The following is an 18,914-nucleotide window of genomic DNA, read 5'->3' on the forward strand; positions in this document are numbered from 1 at the left end:
TCATTTGAAGCTACAGTGAATGATAAAAGTGATTTCCCTTTTTCATACTGGACAGCACCAAGAGAAACCATACATCATGTTGGTATCATCCAGCTACTCCTGCATTTTAGATGGACATGGGTTGGCCTCATTGTATCTTATGATGATGCAGGGGAAAGCTTTGCACAGAAGCTGTCTTCTTTGTTTATCCACAACAACATATGCATTGCCTTCTTGATAAGGGAAATAGTAACTCATTTTCTTCTTAATAATTACTGGAAACGTGAATGCACTGAAAGAATCATGGAATTAATGCAAATACTTATTTCAAGCAATGCCAGTGTGATTATTCTCAAGGCGGATGCTCTGTTGTCGAATAGCTTAACACACTTGATGGAAATAAATGAATTCAAGATGAACACCAATGTAGGGAAGGTTTGGATCATGCCACTTCAGTGGTATTTCAGCACCTTCTTAAAGGGAGAATTGATCGGCAGAAACATTTTCTTTGGTGCATTTTCCTTCTCTGTCCACACACATACAGTTCCAGGTTTCCATGATTTCCTTCTGAATGTAAAGTTTGATAAAACACTAAGTATGTTCCTCTGTTTCTTCTGGCGATTAGCACTGCTACGGTGTGAAAACTGTAGAGAGGAATATTTAGAAGATCTTCCTGCCAAGGTTTTTGAGATGGATATGTCTGGTGAGAGCTACAGTATCTACAATGGTGTCTATGCTGTGGCACATGCTTTGCATGCTATATACTTCTCCAGACCAAAAGCTATGTTGCATAAAGTCAATGTGGAGCATGTGAATGTTCACCCATGGCAGGTAAATTAATCACTTTAAGGCTGGGAGTACCTATTTGTAATTCACGGTTTTTTGAATGTTGTGGGAACCAGTCACAAAATGGCTACCATGGTTATTAGGCAATAGCACAGCATGGCTAACACAGCAAAATACTGGGAAAAGAGAAAGGAACACAAAACTGTATGGGTATATCCATGGGGGAAAAGGATCTATATCAGCATTAACTGTGCTCGCTGAGAAAGAAAGAAAAATCTCTGCCTGTTTTCTCTGTTTAGAACAAAAGGTAGGCTAGGTACCGAATCCTGGTCTTTACTTGGAGAGAATTAAATCATAAAACTGCTACCCATGATGTGTGGAAATAAGGTAACAGACAGCTTTTGAACTTTTCTCTGTACTTCACTTCAGCTATAATTTTAAATGCTTGTAAATGACCTCATGGCATATTGAGGGCATGCAGAAACTATGGCTACCATTTTATAAAACTCATTTTATTTTCTTCCAATCCAGCTCCATGCTTTCCTGGAAAACATCCGCTTTAACAATGGAGCTGCCCAGGAATTCTTTTTTGAGAAGAAGGATTTGTCCATTGGATATGATATCATCAACTGGGTCACTTTCCCCAATGAGACCTACCTAAAAGTCTTGGTTGGAAGGGTTTCATCAAGTCAGAACTTCAGCATTATCAAAGATGCCATTGTGTGGAATACAAGATTGAAGCAGGTAGGAATCAACTGTGGATGGAGCTGCTATCCGAACTCTTGCTGTAGAACCTTAAGTCCTCTTATTTGTCTTTAATAATCTCTGAGCCCCACAGAGGTAGACTGGTGCAATGAAACTAGGCTTCTTTTATACAGGGTGAGTCTTTTAAAAGAGGCCCCGTGGAACATGTGTACTCTGTATCCATGGGGCCTCTTTTAAAGGACTCACCCTATACATATTCAGGTTCAGTGTTTCTCCACAGCAGACAGAGTTGCTCATTTATTGCAGTAAGCAGCTGGAAACCGGGCTCCTTCCTGGCTGGCAGGGCTTGGGCCTCTGCTTGCTCTGGGAGCCAATCAGCTCCTAGGAGTACATCCAGGGAACAGAACAGAGGGTAAACTGTGCTCCCTTGGTCTGCATCCAAGCTATAAAAGGAGAACGGAGCTGTAGGAATACTGGATTCCTGAGGTAAGTATGGTTGGACTCATACATTTTTTTATGAATAGGTGCCACCACATTCCATATGTGTTGAAAGCTGCCATATTGGACAGAGCAAGATAGTTCAAGAAGGCAAACCACTCTGTTGTTATGACTGCACTGCATGCTCAGAAAACATGATTTCCAACGAGAAGGGTATGTGACAGTACACAGCTATGCAAAGGGGCGGGGGGGGGGGAATCAAATATGTGTTTCATGTTTTTATATACTTTGTCAGGACCAGGAAAGGGGGAAAAGCTCCTTCTTGTGTTGTATATTCCTAAACCTATGCAGGCCGCCAAGGAATTACAATTTGCAATTTTTAAAGATTCACATACTGCAAGACAGAGTTTATATAGGCTGACACCAGGTTATCCAGAGAACTGAGGATTTCTCAACATAGAGAGAAATATATACATATAGAACCAAAGAGTCCTCAATACCTACCCATCCCCTTTTCCCCAGAAACAGAATCTAGGAGTCTCTAACCAGGGCAACCAACCCTGGGCTAAACCAGAGGTTAACCTGGACCTATTCTGAACTAGTTTATAGGTAGGTCTTACTTTAATTATCATACAGCCACCAGAGGAAAGAGATGTTGCTCCGCTCTCCCTCCTCCCTCTCAGAGAGGTGGCTTGGAAAGGAGCAGCTGTGCAGATGAAATCAGTGGCTCTGCTTCTGCCCCTTAACAACAAACAAAAAGATGAATCATGCGATGGGTTGCTATCTTCTTCCAGTGGTCAGGGTAGATTCCAGCCTTTTCATTCAGCCCCCCTCCCCCGATACATGTTGGTCCTTCCTGCTCGGTACCCCATCCCCCAATAGCTGCAGACTGCTCTGAGTGATCCCATCCAACCTGATTGATAAGGATATGGAAGTATAAGCATCTCATAGTAATAACTTGATTTGTGATACATATGTCAAGAAAGGATAACAACCACATTTCGGACCACCAAATATTTTAAACCAGGCTGTAGGATGACTAGGCTGATGGCTAGGCTGTGGAATGTACCTAGCCTATCCCTCATATTTTTGTTCCCTTATTGCCTTGTTAAATTTATTTCTTTAGTGTATGTATTATGTATGTATGTACTATCCATTCTTGCCGGTCAACTTCAGCTTCTTTGCTGAAGAGAGAAATTGGGCAAATAATCCTACCCACCCTTTCTTAAAATGAAAGATCAGAGAAGGGGATTGCTTAATTAAACTTTGCTTTTATGCTTCGTATAAAAATGTGGATTGAGCCATTTTTGTCCAGTATTAATTATACATTATGCCATTTCTTCCCTTCTGCATAAAAGCTGTCATTTATATGATATATCCTATTCATTCCTTTCAGATGCAACTCATTGTGTCAAGTGCCCAGGAGATCACTATCCAAATGAGAACCATGACCAGTGTATCCCTAAGGTTATATCTTTCCTGTCCTATCAAGAGCCCTTGGGGAATGTTTTGGTTAGTGTTGCTCTTTCCTTTACCGTGATCACTTGTTTTGTGATACAAACCTTCCTAAAGAATTGGAACACACCCATTGTCAAAGCCAATAACCAGAACCTCAGTTGTGTTCTTCTCATTGCCATCCTGTTGTGCTATCTTTCTTGTTTGCTCTTCATTGGCAAACCTGGGAAGCTGTCCTGCCTTCTTCGACAAATGACTTTTGGCATCATTTTCTCTGTGGCAGTTTCTTGTGTTTTGGCAAAAACAATCCTTGTGGTCCTGGCCTTCTGGGCCACAAAGCCAGGCAACAGGATGAGGACATGGCTGGGCCAAAAAGTGGCTACTTCCATTGTTTTTTTCTGCTCCCTCCAACAAGTGTGTATTTGTATTGCATGGTTGTTGTCCTCTCCACCATTCCCAGATGTTGACATGCACTCACAGACTGGGAAGATCATACTGGAATGCAATGAAGGTTCCATCACCATGTTCTATTGTGTCTTGGGCTACATGGGGTTTCTAGCCATGATCAGCTTCACTGTTGCTTTCTTAGCCAGAAAATTGCCTGACACTTTCAATGAAGCAAAGTTTATCACCTTCAGCATGCTGGTGTTTTGCAGCGTTTGGATCTCCTTTATCCCAGGTTACCTAAGCACCAAGGGAAAATATATCGTGGCTGTGGAGCTTTTTGCCATCTTGGCCTCAAATACTGGGCTATTGGCTTGCATCTTCCTCCCCAAATGTTACATCATTATTTTCAGGGCTGATTTCAATACTAAGATGGTACTAACAAAAAAAGGAAATGACTGATTAGTTTTTGTTTGTTACATGTCCCCCCCCCCCCGGAGGGGAGGGTTCCAATTAAGACCTTTTTTACTGAACTCAGTAAACTGTGTAACTGCATGTTGGCTAATAACTTTCAATTGTTAAGCCATTGAGACAAGGAAACCATATCATAGTTTAGGTGTCAGGTTAACCAATGAATTCATACTAGAATGAAATGAAGCCTGTGTTACCATGTACTATTATTAGAATTATCCATTCTCACTGTTCAAAGATACAGCTTTATTGTACCTGAAAATTGCTTGGCACATTCACTGAAGCCAAGTTCATAAACCTTGACATGCTGTTATTTTGTTCTGTGTGGATTTCTTTCCAACCTGCTTACCTGAACACACAAAAGGTGGATATATAGTGGAAGTTTGGACATTTTCACTTCCACCAGAGGCCAATTTTCTTACATCTTTCAAAATACACACCAGACTCCCCAGCCTCTTTTATCCCCATCAATCACCTCAGGTTAAAAGCCAAGCCTTCTTCCCTTCCATGAATGTGCAACATGAACAGATATTCACATAAGTGTTGATGGTGTCAGAAGTTCCCTTGAAAGTCTCATATGTGCGCTCCACTCCTCCTTCCCTGTTTGCTCACTCAACTACCAAGTGGCCTGCTGGCCCCTGGTGGTCTCCTCTAATGATGGGGGGCCACCTGCAGAGCTGAGCTGCTGCCCACCTTGTGAGGACGGAGCCACATTTTCTTAATTGTGCCCTCCCACTTCCCCACTCAGGTCTCCCAGAGCACAGGTGAGCTTGGCTGACTTGTGGTAGGAAAAGAGCCTCCATTGCACCCCATGCCTGCCTTTTCATGGTCTGGGCAATGAGGCAAGCCGTTCTAACTGCCATGGTTGGTCACAACCATCCAAAGAATAATTGTTTTCTTTTTTAGTTTGGTATATATGATTGTTATTATTTGCATCTTTTGGATATATAGATGATATATATTGATCTTCCACAACAAGTAGAGACTCCTCAGTGCAAACAGTTTACCTGTATGAATTGTAAAGTGACAGAATCAGCTCTGTATAGGATGGAGGTGATGTGCTTATCCTTGTCCCCACCCCCAATATTCTCAGTTAATGTCTTGGGGGGGGGGGTATAATTATGATGGCCTGCAAAAGAAGTTTGAAAAAGAGAGGAGCTTTTTTATCACCACCATCACCCACAGTTTAATGAAAAACGTTTTCCAATGATATTCATTGGAGCAACTTGAGACATACCATCATCACACTTTTGCACAGCTTCACTCTTTTGCCAATAAAATACAATAAAAAACACCTGTTGCTTCAAACTCCTAACTGCTCAGTTCTCATCAGAGAAAATTCCAAAAGACTGCAGTGGAGTCCCATGAGGTTTGGCTCTGCTCAATTCCAGTCTGGTTAAAATTACTGATGTGTGAAATTGCAGACTCTGTGTTGGCATCTGCAGGATGTAAATTCCATTACTGTTCCTGCATGATATTCCCATTTATTTGGGATAAGGTAATCTTTTCTTATGGTCAGTAAATAATTAATGTAAGGCAATGGTCTTATGCCCAAGAAACTGGTGTAAAGCAAGCACAGCATAAGGTAACCTGCATACAGTACACTAGATGCAAAGGGGCTTGCCAGGAAAGGGTACTACTCTTGGATGAGCCAGCCTGAACATTGCAGAGGGAAAACAAACCTTCAAGATAATATTTGAGTTACGCCACCCTTTTTGCTGACTTAACAGACAGCAGGTTGCCAGGTCACTTGACTGACCTGAATCCAAATAGAATCCAGTCTAAATCCTACCCCCAAAGTCCTTAGAGGGACATAAGTATTGGGCAGTGGGATTGGATACAAGACCCCAGTGTATCTTGCTATAGGAATGCTTTCTATATCAGTGATGGACAATCTCCTGTACTGCAGATGTTGTGGGACTGCAACACCCACCCACCCCAGCCAGCATGACTATTAGTCAGGGATGATGGTAATTGTAGGTGAACAGCATCTGGAACACCACAAACTCCTCATCCCTGAACTCAATATTGTAAGGAGAACCAACCGTGTTCAGACAGCCTCACAGTGAAGCAGGTGGTACCTTGGCTGTGTCTGTGAATTTTTTTCGCTATTTCCCACAAGCAGAGAATGCACCAATTTGGGGAGGTATTTACCTGCTCTGTAATTATGCAAAACACTATTATTCATATGTAACCCAAAAATACAACAAAGAATTAAATAAAAGAAACCAAGGGCGGGTAAAGGCTGAATTCCTTTGAGTGCTAGTTACACTGTGCCTCTTAGAGCTGGACATATGGTGATAGATGCACGAAAGATAAAATCACCACCTACTGTTCTCACTGTGTGTATGGTGAAGCATTCATGTTGTTATGGGAAGGCGTGTACATAAATGCTGGTGTTTGCTGTTGCTGTTGTTGTGGCAGCTACAGACCCCTCCTTTTGCCTGTAAGGAAATGACGGGAGAATGCAGAAACACCCAAGAACATTTGTATAAGCCTGGAGAAGTAATCATTGGTGGGGTTGTTTCTCTAAAACAACAGTGGGTTTATTTACTTGATTTTAAAGATGTTCCAGACAGAAATCACGATATTGGTTTGTAAGTTTTGTACAGTTTTGTCTACTTCTAATCCTGGTTGACAATGTTAGATTTGCCAACAACTGCATGGCAGAAATTCCTCTGGAATGCCACAAAGTGTTCCTTTTCATAACTAACGTGTCCCTTAGAAAATGTGGGTTATTGGTCAAAATCCTGTCACCTGTATGGAGCAATGTCCAAAAGATTCCCTGTAATGGGGTAGGATTTTGAGCTCCCCACCCCCAGTTTTTTTCTAGGGAAAGCACTTCAAAACAGCCCACTTTATAATGTTGTGTCCCATTATATATGCCCCCACCTAAAAGGAAAGGAAAGAATGAAAGCGGAGCCAATTCACTGCCTTCTCACTGCATGTTATGCATAGTGTATGCATGAATCACCAGGGAAATATACCAGGCAGGAAGAGAAAGAGGTACAAGGGAGTACCCTGCATAGCTTTCCCCACTCAAAACCGGCTGCTCCACTGGCAAGAACTATCTAATGTTAATATATTATGTCCCACTGATCCAAAGGCAAACAGCTAATCAATGGGATAAAATCTGGCTGCATCTGCCCTGAGTTTACAATGACTTACTCTACCTGTTCCCTCTCTGTCTGACTCAACTGAACAATTATGATCTCAGATACTGAACGAAAATACATTCATCTTAACCTCCCTTACTCCAGCTAGTAGAAAGTTATCCAGCAGCAATTTTAAAAAGCAAACAAACCTGTGCTGCTAATAGCAAATTGAACAATCCCAAACTCACCTTTATAAATCTCAATGTGAACCTCATTGCAGCACAAACTTCAAATATTATCAACATGTTTTCGCCTTGATTTTTGCCATTCGTGAGATCAATGACAACCCACAGCTCTTGCCCAATATCACCCTGGGGTTCCATATCTTCAACAATTTATACAATTTAAAAATAACCTTCCAATCCGTTCTGGATCTACTTTTCAAGGAGAGAAAGAATATTCCCAATTACAAGTGTGACAGGAAAAATGTATTATCTGTAATTGGAGGACTCACTTCAGAATATTCCAAGCAGATGTCTACCATTTTAAGCAACTACAGGATCCCACAGGTATGCACACTCAAGCTTCATATGGATGATGTCCACTTGCTTTTCAATTATGCTCTATCAATCTTCCTTTTTCATAAAAAGAGTATGAAAAAAATGAGAAGTTGTTTCTCAAAAGTGGAAGTAATTAATGGTTAATGATACTGTGTTGGAATGCTGATTAAAAACTAAACTTCTACACATAAATTAACACCTAAATATGGTTATATTTGCTCTTCGTTACATTCATACTAGAGCCATTTAAAACCATAGACTTAGATTACCTAAATTAATGAGCTACTACAACAAATAACTTTGGGCTATCTGTGTTGCACAATGACTAAAGGTAACAGAAAAATATTTAGCTGCTAAGAAGCTCTACATGGTAAACTCAGCAGTGCTATGTTTTGGACTAATTAATTAATAATGAACAGATCTATACAAATATGAATATGAAGAGACTATTCTTATTCTATTATACAGGGCTGTAACACAAGAACATTAGAGAGCTCTCCAGACTTTTTTTATTATGCACTCATGATGATTTGTGCTCATGAAGCAATTGGAGGGATCATACAACATCCCTTTCAGTACCATTTGTGCCTGTAAAAGTTTTGGTGTGGTCATATTGCTTCATTTTCAATCAGTGCACATGCTGTAATGTCCTGAAATCCTGTAAATTTCAAGGCCACAGATATTCTGTGTTGTTGTAGCTTTTATCCCACTTTAGCTGTCCTATTATACCTACAGATAGCAATAATGTGGTCCTATAGGAAGTATAACAGGACAACTAATAAGGCAGCATAACCCCACCCCCAGAACACTATATTTGCATCAAGAACCTGCTGCAGAAGACACCTTCAGTAAAACACGGCTCTGTGGGAGACCTGGGTTTTCCTTTATCTACACATTCTAGTGACTAATTGTAGCAGAGAAAAGTCATTTAACAGATGTGTTGAAACACTTTTGAGTTGAGGTATCTAAAATATTTCTCGCTGAATAAATACATTGTCAATCAAAAAGAAATCCTACGTTTAGGTGCATGTACATGAAAATAAGCATATTCATGGGGCACTTGTTCTATTCTTACAGATATTATTTATAGTTTGTAAATTTAATGTGATTAATAGTATAAGTGTATAGCTTAACTAAGGTATTTCAGTATACACATTCACAGACTAGCGTTGTTGAATTTAATGTGTTACCAGAGTGACCACATGAAATGTGTCCTTGGGTGCAGTTGCTTATTAAGGCAGAGTTCTTTTGTTTTTTGTTTGTTTGTTAGCTCACTTTTGGTTCATTTGAAGCTGCAGTTAGTGGGAAAAGCAATTTCCCTTTTTTGTACCAGATGGCACCAAGGGAAACTACGTACCATATGGGGATCATTCAGCTTCTTCTGCATTTCAGATGGACATGGATTGGCCTGGTTGTATCTGATGATGATGCCGGGGAAATCTTTGTGCAGAAACTGACTCCTTTGCTTGCCCAGAACAAAATATGTGTTGCCTTCTTGAGAACAGTAACTAACTATATTCTTAACAGTTACGTGCAGTTGGATTACATTGTAAGAATCAAAGAGTTAATGCAAACATCTGTTACAGGTGATGCCAATGTGATTGTTCTCAAGATGGATACATTTTTGCTTAATTTTTTAGCACAGTTCATGGAAACAATTGAAATCAATGTGATGAGCAACATAGGAAAGGTTTGGATAATGCCTCTTCAGTGGGATCTTGTCAGTAAACTAAGTGGAGAAATGATTGGCAGAAACATTTTCTTTGGTGCCTTTTCTTTCTCAGTCCACACAATTGCAATGCCAAAATTCAAGGAATTTCTTCAGAATGTAAATCTTGATGATACTTTAGAGAAGTTTCTCTGTTTGCCATGGAAAACTGCATTTAAACTGTGTGAAAGCTGTAGAGGAGAGGAGAATTTGGAGGAACTTCCTATAAAGATTTTTGAAATGGAAATGTCTGGTGAGAGCTACAGTATCTATAATGCTGTCTATGCTGTGGCACATGCTTTACATGCCATATGCTTTTCCAGACAAAGAATTTTGTTGCATAAAGGCAAACTTGAGCATGAAGAAGTCCAACCATGGCAGGTAAAGTGTAATCACTTTAAGGCTGGGCAATGCTTTTTCTTTCTAGAAAGAAAGGGCATATTCACATTAAAAGATGGGGGTAGTGGCACACATGGGGAAGGGGCCAGTGCATGGGGGAGGAGTGTGGCCTGATGCCAAGGCTGAGAAGTTAGTTGTTTTGATGCTCTGTCTCTCATACACAAACCTACTGGGGAGCTGCCACCCAGGTGAAGAAGCCTACCACGGCCATTGCCACCCGGAAAAAAATAGTTCCTGGAATTGTGTTCCGGTGTACTCCACTGGAAAAAAAGCACTGAGGCTGGTGTTGTCTATTTGAAAATTTGAGATCATGCCTTGGACACCAGTCACAAAGTGGCTACCATGGTTAACATGGCATAACACAACATTGCAATCTATCAAAACACCAGAAAAATAGACATGGATGCGAAACTGAATGGACATATCTCCACCACCACTGCCTGAGATTCAGCAAAAGAATCTATATCACCATTCACTGCACATGCTTAGAAAAATATATTCCTTGCCCACCCTTATTTGTTCAAAATAGAAGGCAGACTAGTTCTCAAATTTTGACACTAAAGAAGTGCGAGCACGTCTAAACAGGGGTTTTCAATGTAGAGATTGAGCCCTTTCAAACAGAAACTCATCAGGAAGAACAAACTAACTGTCATTCACTGTAGATATTTGAGAATATATTTACTGAGATCTTTTACAGCTGTGGGATGTGGGTGGCGCTGTGGGTTAAACCACAGAGCCTAGGACTTGCCAATCAGAAGGTCGGCAGTTCGAATCCCTGCAACGGGGTGAGCTCCTGTGGCTCGGTCCCTGCTCCTGCCAACCTTGCAGTTCGAAAGCACGTCAAAGTGCAAGTAGATAAATAGGTACCGCTCCGGCAGGAAGGTAAACAGCATTTCTGTGTGCTGCTCTGGTTTGCCAGAAGCGGCTTAGTCATGCTGGCCACATGACCAGGAAGCTGTACGCCGGCTCCCTCGGCCATTAAAGCGAGATGAGTGCCGCAACCCCAGAGTTGGTCATGACTGGACCTAATGTTCAGGGGTCCCTTTACCTTTACCTTTTACAGCTGTCCCAGGATGTATTGGTGTATACACTGGCACTCACCCACTCTTACACACTCCCCTGGAGAATATTAATGTTTGCTAACTATTTTGTGGCACCTTTGTTGCCCTAAGTACTGATAAACTGATGAGGAACCGAGGACAGTCTGCTGTACAGTTCATTTTAACAGTGGTATGTTTGTAGAAAGCATGCTGGGAAAGCATACTGAGAGAATGGATTCAATTTTTATATTTATTGTAGTTTCTCCCAATTGAACTCCATGATCAGTTCACCTTCACTGCTATCTTACTATGTGGAGATAAAGTGACAGAAATCTTATGATTTTGAATCCTCTGTGCTTCTCTTCAGGTCCAATTTTAAAATATTTGTAAATGACCAAATGGAAGATAGACACAGTAGAATAGACACAGTAACTATGCATGCCATTTCATAAAAGGTGTTGTGCTGCCTCCCAATCTAGCTCCACCTTTTCTTGGAAAACATCCATTTTAACAATGGAGCTGCCCAAGAAGTCCTGTTTGAGAACAAGGAATTGTCCATTGGGTATGATATCATCAACTGGGTCATTTTCCCCAATGAGTCCTACATCAAAGTCTTAGTTGGAAAGGTTTTGCCAAGCCAAATGTTCAGCGTTATGGAAGATGTCATTGTGTGGAATCAGAGATTAAAGCAGGTAGGAAGAAATTGTGTATCTTAATGGAATGGAGCTGCTGTCTGTGCCATTTTGCACTCCCGCTGCAGACCCTTCAGTTTATAATTTCTCTTTACTAATTTCCGAGCCTTCCAGAGCTTGACCTGGGTAATAAAATATCACACAAATCCAAGTTCACGGTTTTTTTAGCAGCAGACTGGGTTGCACTCCCACTGCTGCACGCAGCTAGGGGCCTGTCAGCTTTCCAGCTGACAGGACTTTGGCCTCTTGCTTGCTCTGGGAAGTTGTATCCTCTTAACAGAGGGTCCATATTGCTCTGGGACTCCCCCCCCCCAAATGGCTTGGCCAATCGGCGACGTGACAAGGGTTGGGGGTATTTAATCGACAGCACGATGTGGGGACCTCCTCTTGCTTTGCACTGCCGAACACCCGCCCTCCCACCTGTTAGTTAGGTCATGTCTGGCCTTGCTTTGGACTTCAGTTGGTCACGTGTTTTGGAACAGGGGCCGGGTAGGAATTTTCCCCAGTGTGGCAGATTGGCTGTGGCCACTTGGTTTTTGCCGACCTCTTAGCAATCGTCACAACTTTGTAAGGTTTGACAGTTAAGCAATGGTTTAAGGGGATGTGGGGAGGGGATGTGCAGCCATCACCTGCCCCGCCATTTTGATAGGGTATTCCGTTAAAGGAATCCGGGATGGATCTTGTCCAAAGCCCGGGGAGGGGCTAGGGCCATGCCAGGACCCCCGGGAACCCCAGGGGTGAGCTCCAGTCAATATACATTGATGGAGTTCTCTCTGCTGGTAGTTTACCCCTGCGGGTTCCCTGCTGGGTTAGCAGGAGCCTGTTATAGTCATTAGATACCAATGCCTAAGCCAATACCAGTCACACTTGTGTATTCAATAAAGTTGTGGCCTAAATTTGCTCATTAACCTTTAAACTAAATTCTGTCTTCACTGTGTCTTTATTTCCATGGGGTGGGTTTCAGGGCATGCAACCAAATAGCAAACTTGATTAGCTCCTAGTGTTAGAGCTGTAGTGCAGAACAGGTGGTATATAGTGCTTCTTGTCAGAGAAATAGTAAAAAAAGCTGTGTATGGCAATTAATAAAAGAGTCAAAGTGTGGGGCTATATGCACTTTCTAGGAAGTCATAGCTCCCAGCAGAATATTTAAAAATCACAAAATGTGCAGCACAGTGGAGCATTAGGAATACAGGCTGCTACATATCTTTAAACACCCCTTATAGTTTGCTTTCATCGTTTCCCCATTTCTGCCCCTTTCACAAATCTGCATATTTACAAAATTCCAAAACAGGCATAACACCTTAATAAGTCTAAATAAAAAGCAGGAAATAAATAAAACACCAGGTTAAAACTTTATATAATAAAAGAAAGAAGAAATTTCATCACCTCAGCACCACCACTAAAAAGACCCTAACCACATCAAATTTCATGCAAGGACAGAAGTGATGGGCTGTCCTATGTTTGAGGACAAGGTTCATGCATTCTATTCCCCCCCCCTTTTTTTAATGAATAGGTGCCACCACGTTCCATATGCGTTGAAAGCTACCATATTGGACACAGTAAGATAGTTCAAGAAGGAAAACCAGCCTGTTGCTATGACTGCACTCCATGCTCAGAAAACATGATTTCTAACAAGAAGGGTATGTGACAGTGTACAATAAATTTTAGAAACATGAGTTTTGTGTTCTATACTTTATCAGGACCACAGCACAGCAGGAAAAAGTAAAAAACACTCTTCCATCTGCAGTGCATTCCTAATTCTATTCAGGTCCCTGAGAAATTACAATTTGCAAGTCCGTGTTTATGCAGATTGGCACTACTGAGGATTTATCAACATAGCAAAAGAATTATCAGTATAGTTCTGTAGTGTGCAGGGCTATGCACTGACATACAATACTAAACCTCAATCCAGGGCTCTTGAATCAGGGTTAACCACCTGCTCTACCTTTAACCTGGTTCTGAAGTATTTTAGGGAGGAACTTATTTTTAATGAACATGTAACCGGGAAGGGGAAGCAGGAAGGAGCTATTGCTTTCCCTCTCCTCCCACTTCCAAACTAGGAGCAGGAGTTCAATTCTCTGACAAGCTTCTTGCACAGCAGCACCCTGTCACATGTAGGATCAGGGCCTCCACTGAACGGTTGCTCAGCAGAGGTGCCAATCCTGCTCCTTTACATGTGGCTTGACAGCAGGGAAGCTGCTTGCAAAGAAGCAAGCATACACCCCACAAGATTCACATCTCAGTTTGTCAGAGGTGTCAATCCTTCTTTGTGCATAATGCACTTTTGCAAGTTGCTTCTCTACAGAAAAGCCACCAACAATTGAGTGCTTTTCACTGGGCATGTTTGACATCTCAACTGAAAAACTGTTCAAGAAAGGCACTGCTTCTGCTTCACAGAGCTACTTTGCAGTTCAGTGGTCAACAATGTCCAGGGCGGGATCTACACTGACGTGTTTAATGTTATTTCCTGTTATTAGGACGATGGTAGATATGTTGTTTTAAAACGTCACAGGGCATACTTATTAATTAACATGTTTTATACCTTGGTTTTTGCATCTAATTTAAATAATACCCGGCCACAACATTTTCCTAAATGTTGTTTCTTTCCCTGCTCCTGGTCACTGGTTGCTCTGCTTTGTCCTCTGGTGTTACATTTTAATTCTTCCTCCCTCCCATCTTTCCCTCCCTCCATTGTCTTTGATTTCTGTGCCCCTCAAATACCACTGGAGGGGGATGGGAGTTTCAATGACATAAAAAAGAAGGTAAAATGCTACATAGGGACATATGAGCAGTGTTTTACCAATATCGCAGCATAAAATGATTATTCATTAAGTGATAAAAAGACAAGGTGATAACACATTATGAATGTAAAAAGGAGGGCATCATGTGTTCATCTACATTATCGAAACCATCTCTTAACCCTTCCTTAACATTAAAAATGATGAGCATAGCTCCACCCTGGGACTACTGTCCTGAATCAGCCTTCAGTGTTTTGAATCATGATTGCAAGGGAATATATTGGAACTGTATTGGTGAATCAGTTTTCAGGATATTTTTGTCAATGGACACACTTAAGTTAAAACGGTTGTGTTTTGCAACCAGACCCAGAAATAAAGAAGTAAGACACAAGTGATGATTTGAACATTTTATTCATAAAATCTGCCCCTTGCTGCCACCTCTGCTGCTTCCTGAGAAATCAGCCCCAGCATGCTGAAGAAGGTGGGAGAGAGAAAAAAAAGAGATGGAAAGGAACAGTCTGTGGCAGCAGTGGCCCCACTCTTCCCAGCCAGTGGTGGAGGGACCTTTTCCCTCGAGGGCAACATGGGTGGTGGTAGTGGGAGGGACATTCTCCCCCCTCCCAGCTGTGCCCTGTCTGCTGCCTGAGGCAACTGGCTCAGTGTGACTCAGGGACATGGTGGGCTGACTCTGCTTGGCAAAGCCAAACACTTCCCATTCCAAAGGGCATGACAAGATATAGCCCCAAAGCCTGGGCCCCACCTTACGGCAAGTAGTGAGGTCTTATTTCCCCACCAAAAAGATTATTATTATTTTAATGATCATTTCTTCAAGTCACCCTGAGGTACCTTGCTGAATGTAACCCTCCTGTCTTTCGGCTTTGTTCTGTGCTTAGTACATATTTGGAATTGAGACGCCTTCATTAAAACATTTGGATTGAATCATTTTTGTCCGGCATTCACAAGGCATTATGGCATTTAATCCTTCTTGCTTAAAGCAAAGAGTGCTATTTCAATAATATATTCTCTTTATACCTTTCAGATGCAGTTCATTGTACCATGTGCCCAGAAGATCACTATCCAAATGAGATCCACGACCACTGTATGCCTAAGCTTATATCTTTCCTATCCTATCAAGAGCCCTTGGGGATTGTTTTGGTTAGTTTTACTCTTTCCTTTGCTGTGATCACTTGTTTTGTGACACAAACCTTCCTAAAGCATTGGAACACACCCATTGTCAAAGCCAACAACCAGAACCTCAGCTGTGTTCTTCTCATTGCCATCCTGTTGTGCTATCTTTCTTGTTTGCTCTTCATTGGCAAACCTGGGAAGTCCTGCCTTCTTCGACAAATGACCTTTGGCATCATTTTCTCTGTGGCAGTTTCTTGCATATTGGCAAAAACAATCCTTGTGATCCTGGCCTTCTGGGCCACAAAGCCAGGCAACAGGATCAGAACACGGCTGGGCCAAAAAGTGGCTATTACCATTGTTCTTTCCTGCTCCCTCCAACAAGTGTGTATTTGTATTGCATGGTCGTTGTCCTCTCCACCATTCCCAGATGTTGACATGTACTCACAGACTGGGAAGATCATACTGGAATGCAATGAAGGTTCCATCACCATGTTCTACTGTGTCTTGGGCTACATTGGCTTTTTGGCCCTCTTCAGCTTCATTGTCGCTTTCTTAGCCAGAAGCTTGCCTGACACTTTCAATGAAGCCAAGTTTATCACCTTCAGCATGTTGGTGTTTTGCAGTGTTTGGATCTCCTTTATTCCTGGTTATCTGAGCACCAAGGGAAAACACATTGTGGCTGTGGAGCTTTTTGCCATTTTGGCCTCCAATACTGGGCTGTTGGCTTGCATCTTCTTCCCCAAGTGTTACATCATTATTTTCAGGGCTGATCTCAACAAAAAGAACCTGCTAACTGGAAAAAGGATGGGCTGATTTTGCCTGTTAAATCTCCATTCTTTCATCCAAATATGTAATTCCTGCAATCTGTTCACTTTGATGATATATTGCTTTTTTATTGCTGGAATGTAATGAAGGTTCTGTTATCATGTTGTATTGCATTTTGGGCTACATGGATTTTCCAGCCATGATCAGCTTCACTGTAGCTTTCTTAGCTAGAATATTGCCTGACACTTTCAGTGAAGCCAAATTTATCCCCTTCAGCGTGTTGGTGTTTTGCAGTGTTTCGATGCCATTTATTCCAAGTTACCTAAGCATCAAGGGAAAATATATAATGGCTGTGGAGGTTTTTGCCATCTTGGCCTCCAACACTGGGCTATTGGCTTGCATCTCCCACATGAAATGTTGCATCGTTTCTCCCCAAGGCTGATTTGAATACCAAGGTGCTGCTAACCAAAAAAGGAAATGATTGATCAGTTTTTGTTTGCTACATGTTTTTTGGGGGTGGGGGTCCCATTTAAAAGTTCTTTCCTGAACTTAGTAAACTGTGCATTAGCTTGTATCTTTCTCCCCAAATGTTACATGATTGTTTTCAGGGCCAATCTCAATACTAAGATGAATTTGGTGTAAAATCTGAAATAGAAGTCCTACAAAATAAATTTATGAGGCAGATTTTGGGGCTTCCCTGCAGGACACCAGTAGTCCACCTCAGAACTGAGTTGGGCCTCCCTTGCTAGTAGCCAGAATTGATCTAGTCTATCTGAGATACTGGCACAGACTAAATGCCTTTGAGGATCATAACCTTACTAAGCTTTGGTTAGAGCAACTAAGGACAGGGGGCTGGGCACAAAAGTGCCAAGATAAGCTTAGGTCTTATAAGCTTCAGATGGATAACTAATTAGCCCTTTGCCCACATGACCTTAGAAATTGGATTTTTGATCAGGATGCCAACCAGGACCAGGATGCCAACCAGGACCAGGATGCCATCCATCGCTGCAGGTCGTTACTCTACTTGGTACCTTCAAATTAAAGCAAATCACTCAAGGCCCAATTCTGACATTCCCAAAACTATGCAGGTTCTTTGTATAACTCGGATTCCAACAGATGCCCTCAGCAAATTTAGAGGGGAGATATTGGAGAATTCCCCATATGGATTGCAAATGTATATATGGATGCCATCAGGTAGAGGACATCACACACTATCTGCTGATTTGTCCCCTGTATACAACGCCCACAGGAAAATTTATATCACCAATTCTTAATTGGCTTGCAGGGTAATCCACACAGGAAGACACAGTTGAACTCCTAGCAGATAAACATTTATACATTACACACCAGGTAGCCAATTTTGTGTTAGCAGCCAAGAAACTCTGTTCCAGCTATGTGAATGCACTCCAATTTTAATTTTTAATGTTGCAATTTTTTTAGGTTGTAAACTGCTACAGGTTGAATTGTATGATTTTAGATGAAAGTTTCCCTTTTATTCTTTGCTGTCCATTATAAAGGCATTTGGCTATATACAATAAAATTGACTGAGCAATACTAAGATGCTGATAACTCAAACAGCAAATGATTGACCAGTTTTTGTTTCCTACTTGTATTGTATTGTATTCTATTGTATTACCATTAAGCACTTTTTTACTGGACTTAGTAAACTGCTAACCCCATGAAAGTAATGACTGAATGCAAATTTATTTCTTATGTGTCTTTTTTTGTACTAGTACACTTTTTGTGCTTCTCGTAACAGACAGCTTAAATTGCCTGAATCTTAATTGCCATTAGATGAGCCAGCTTTTTTTTGTAGGGCCCCATTTTATTCTTTGAAAGGGAATGCAGGGATATGAAGAAGAAGAAGAAGAACTAGTCAGGCTTACTCATAGTGGCAAAATGACAAGATCGTGTGGCTTAAATAGGATACTGGACAAGAAACAAGTACTACATAAGGCATTATTTAAACGGGGGAAAGGCTTCATTCATTAGACAAAGGTGGATGGAGTTGAGTGTGGGTACAAGATGAAAGAACGTCTGTCACAGTGTCCCATTGCACCAGAAGTGGTTCAGTCATGCTCGCCACATGACTGGAAAAATGGACAAACGTTGTCTTCCTAGGCTTGAAAGTGAGATGAGCACTGCACCCCATAGTCAAATTTGACTGGACTTAACTGTCCAGGGGTCCTTCACCTTTGCCTCGGAAAAGCTTGGAACTTCATCCACTTCTTTTACCAAAACCATCAAACATTGTAACTTCACTGAAGCAGGTGGAAACCTGGTCGAGTCTGGGGAAAAAATTATTTGGTTCTCACAAACAGCATAGGTGACATCAGGGAGAAATTAATTTACTCTGTAATTATGTGAAGCACTATTATTAGCTTTACTTCATCTGTGACAAAAATTAAAACAGAAATGTTGACCTCACACAAGTGCTGGATGCAATGTGCCACTTACAGACGAGAACGCAGAGATAAATGCAGGAAGGACAAACTGACCATCTTCTATCCCTGCTGTGTGTGTGGCAAAGCATGCTATGGTTCAATTGCAGCATGGTAGGCTTGTCTTTAA

The 18,914-nt window shown here is 41.5% G+C and overlaps 1 protein-coding gene across 2 annotated transcripts; it reads left to right on the forward strand.

Moving 5' to 3' along the window:
- The first annotated feature begins 1,264 nt into the window (after positions 1–1,264).
- Positions 1,265–4,417, forward strand: LOC308461551 (vomeronasal type-2 receptor 26-like). Of its 2 annotated transcripts, XM_080978553.1 has the most exons (3): positions 1,265–1,509; positions 1,995–2,121; positions 3,305–4,417. In XM_080978553.1, exons 2-3 carry the CDS (start codon positions 2,103–2,105, stop codon positions 4,207–4,209), a joined length of 924 nt encoding a protein of 307 aa, XP_080834679.1. In that variant the 5' UTR covers positions 1,265–1,509; positions 1,995–2,102; the 3' UTR covers positions 4,210–4,417. The 2 variants fall into 2 exon arrangements, 1 of the variants encoding a protein (XP_080834679.1); XR_013978903.1 differs by lacking the exon at positions 1,995–2,121.
- The last annotated feature ends 14,497 nt before the right edge of the window (positions 4,418–18,914 follow it).

The sequence above is a fragment of the Podarcis pityusensis genome (genome assembly GCF_964106645.2).
Source record: "Podarcis pityusensis genome assembly, chromosome: 13".
NCBI classification, from domain to species: Eukaryota; Metazoa; Chordata; class Lepidosauria; order Squamata; family Lacertidae; genus Podarcis; species Podarcis pityusensis.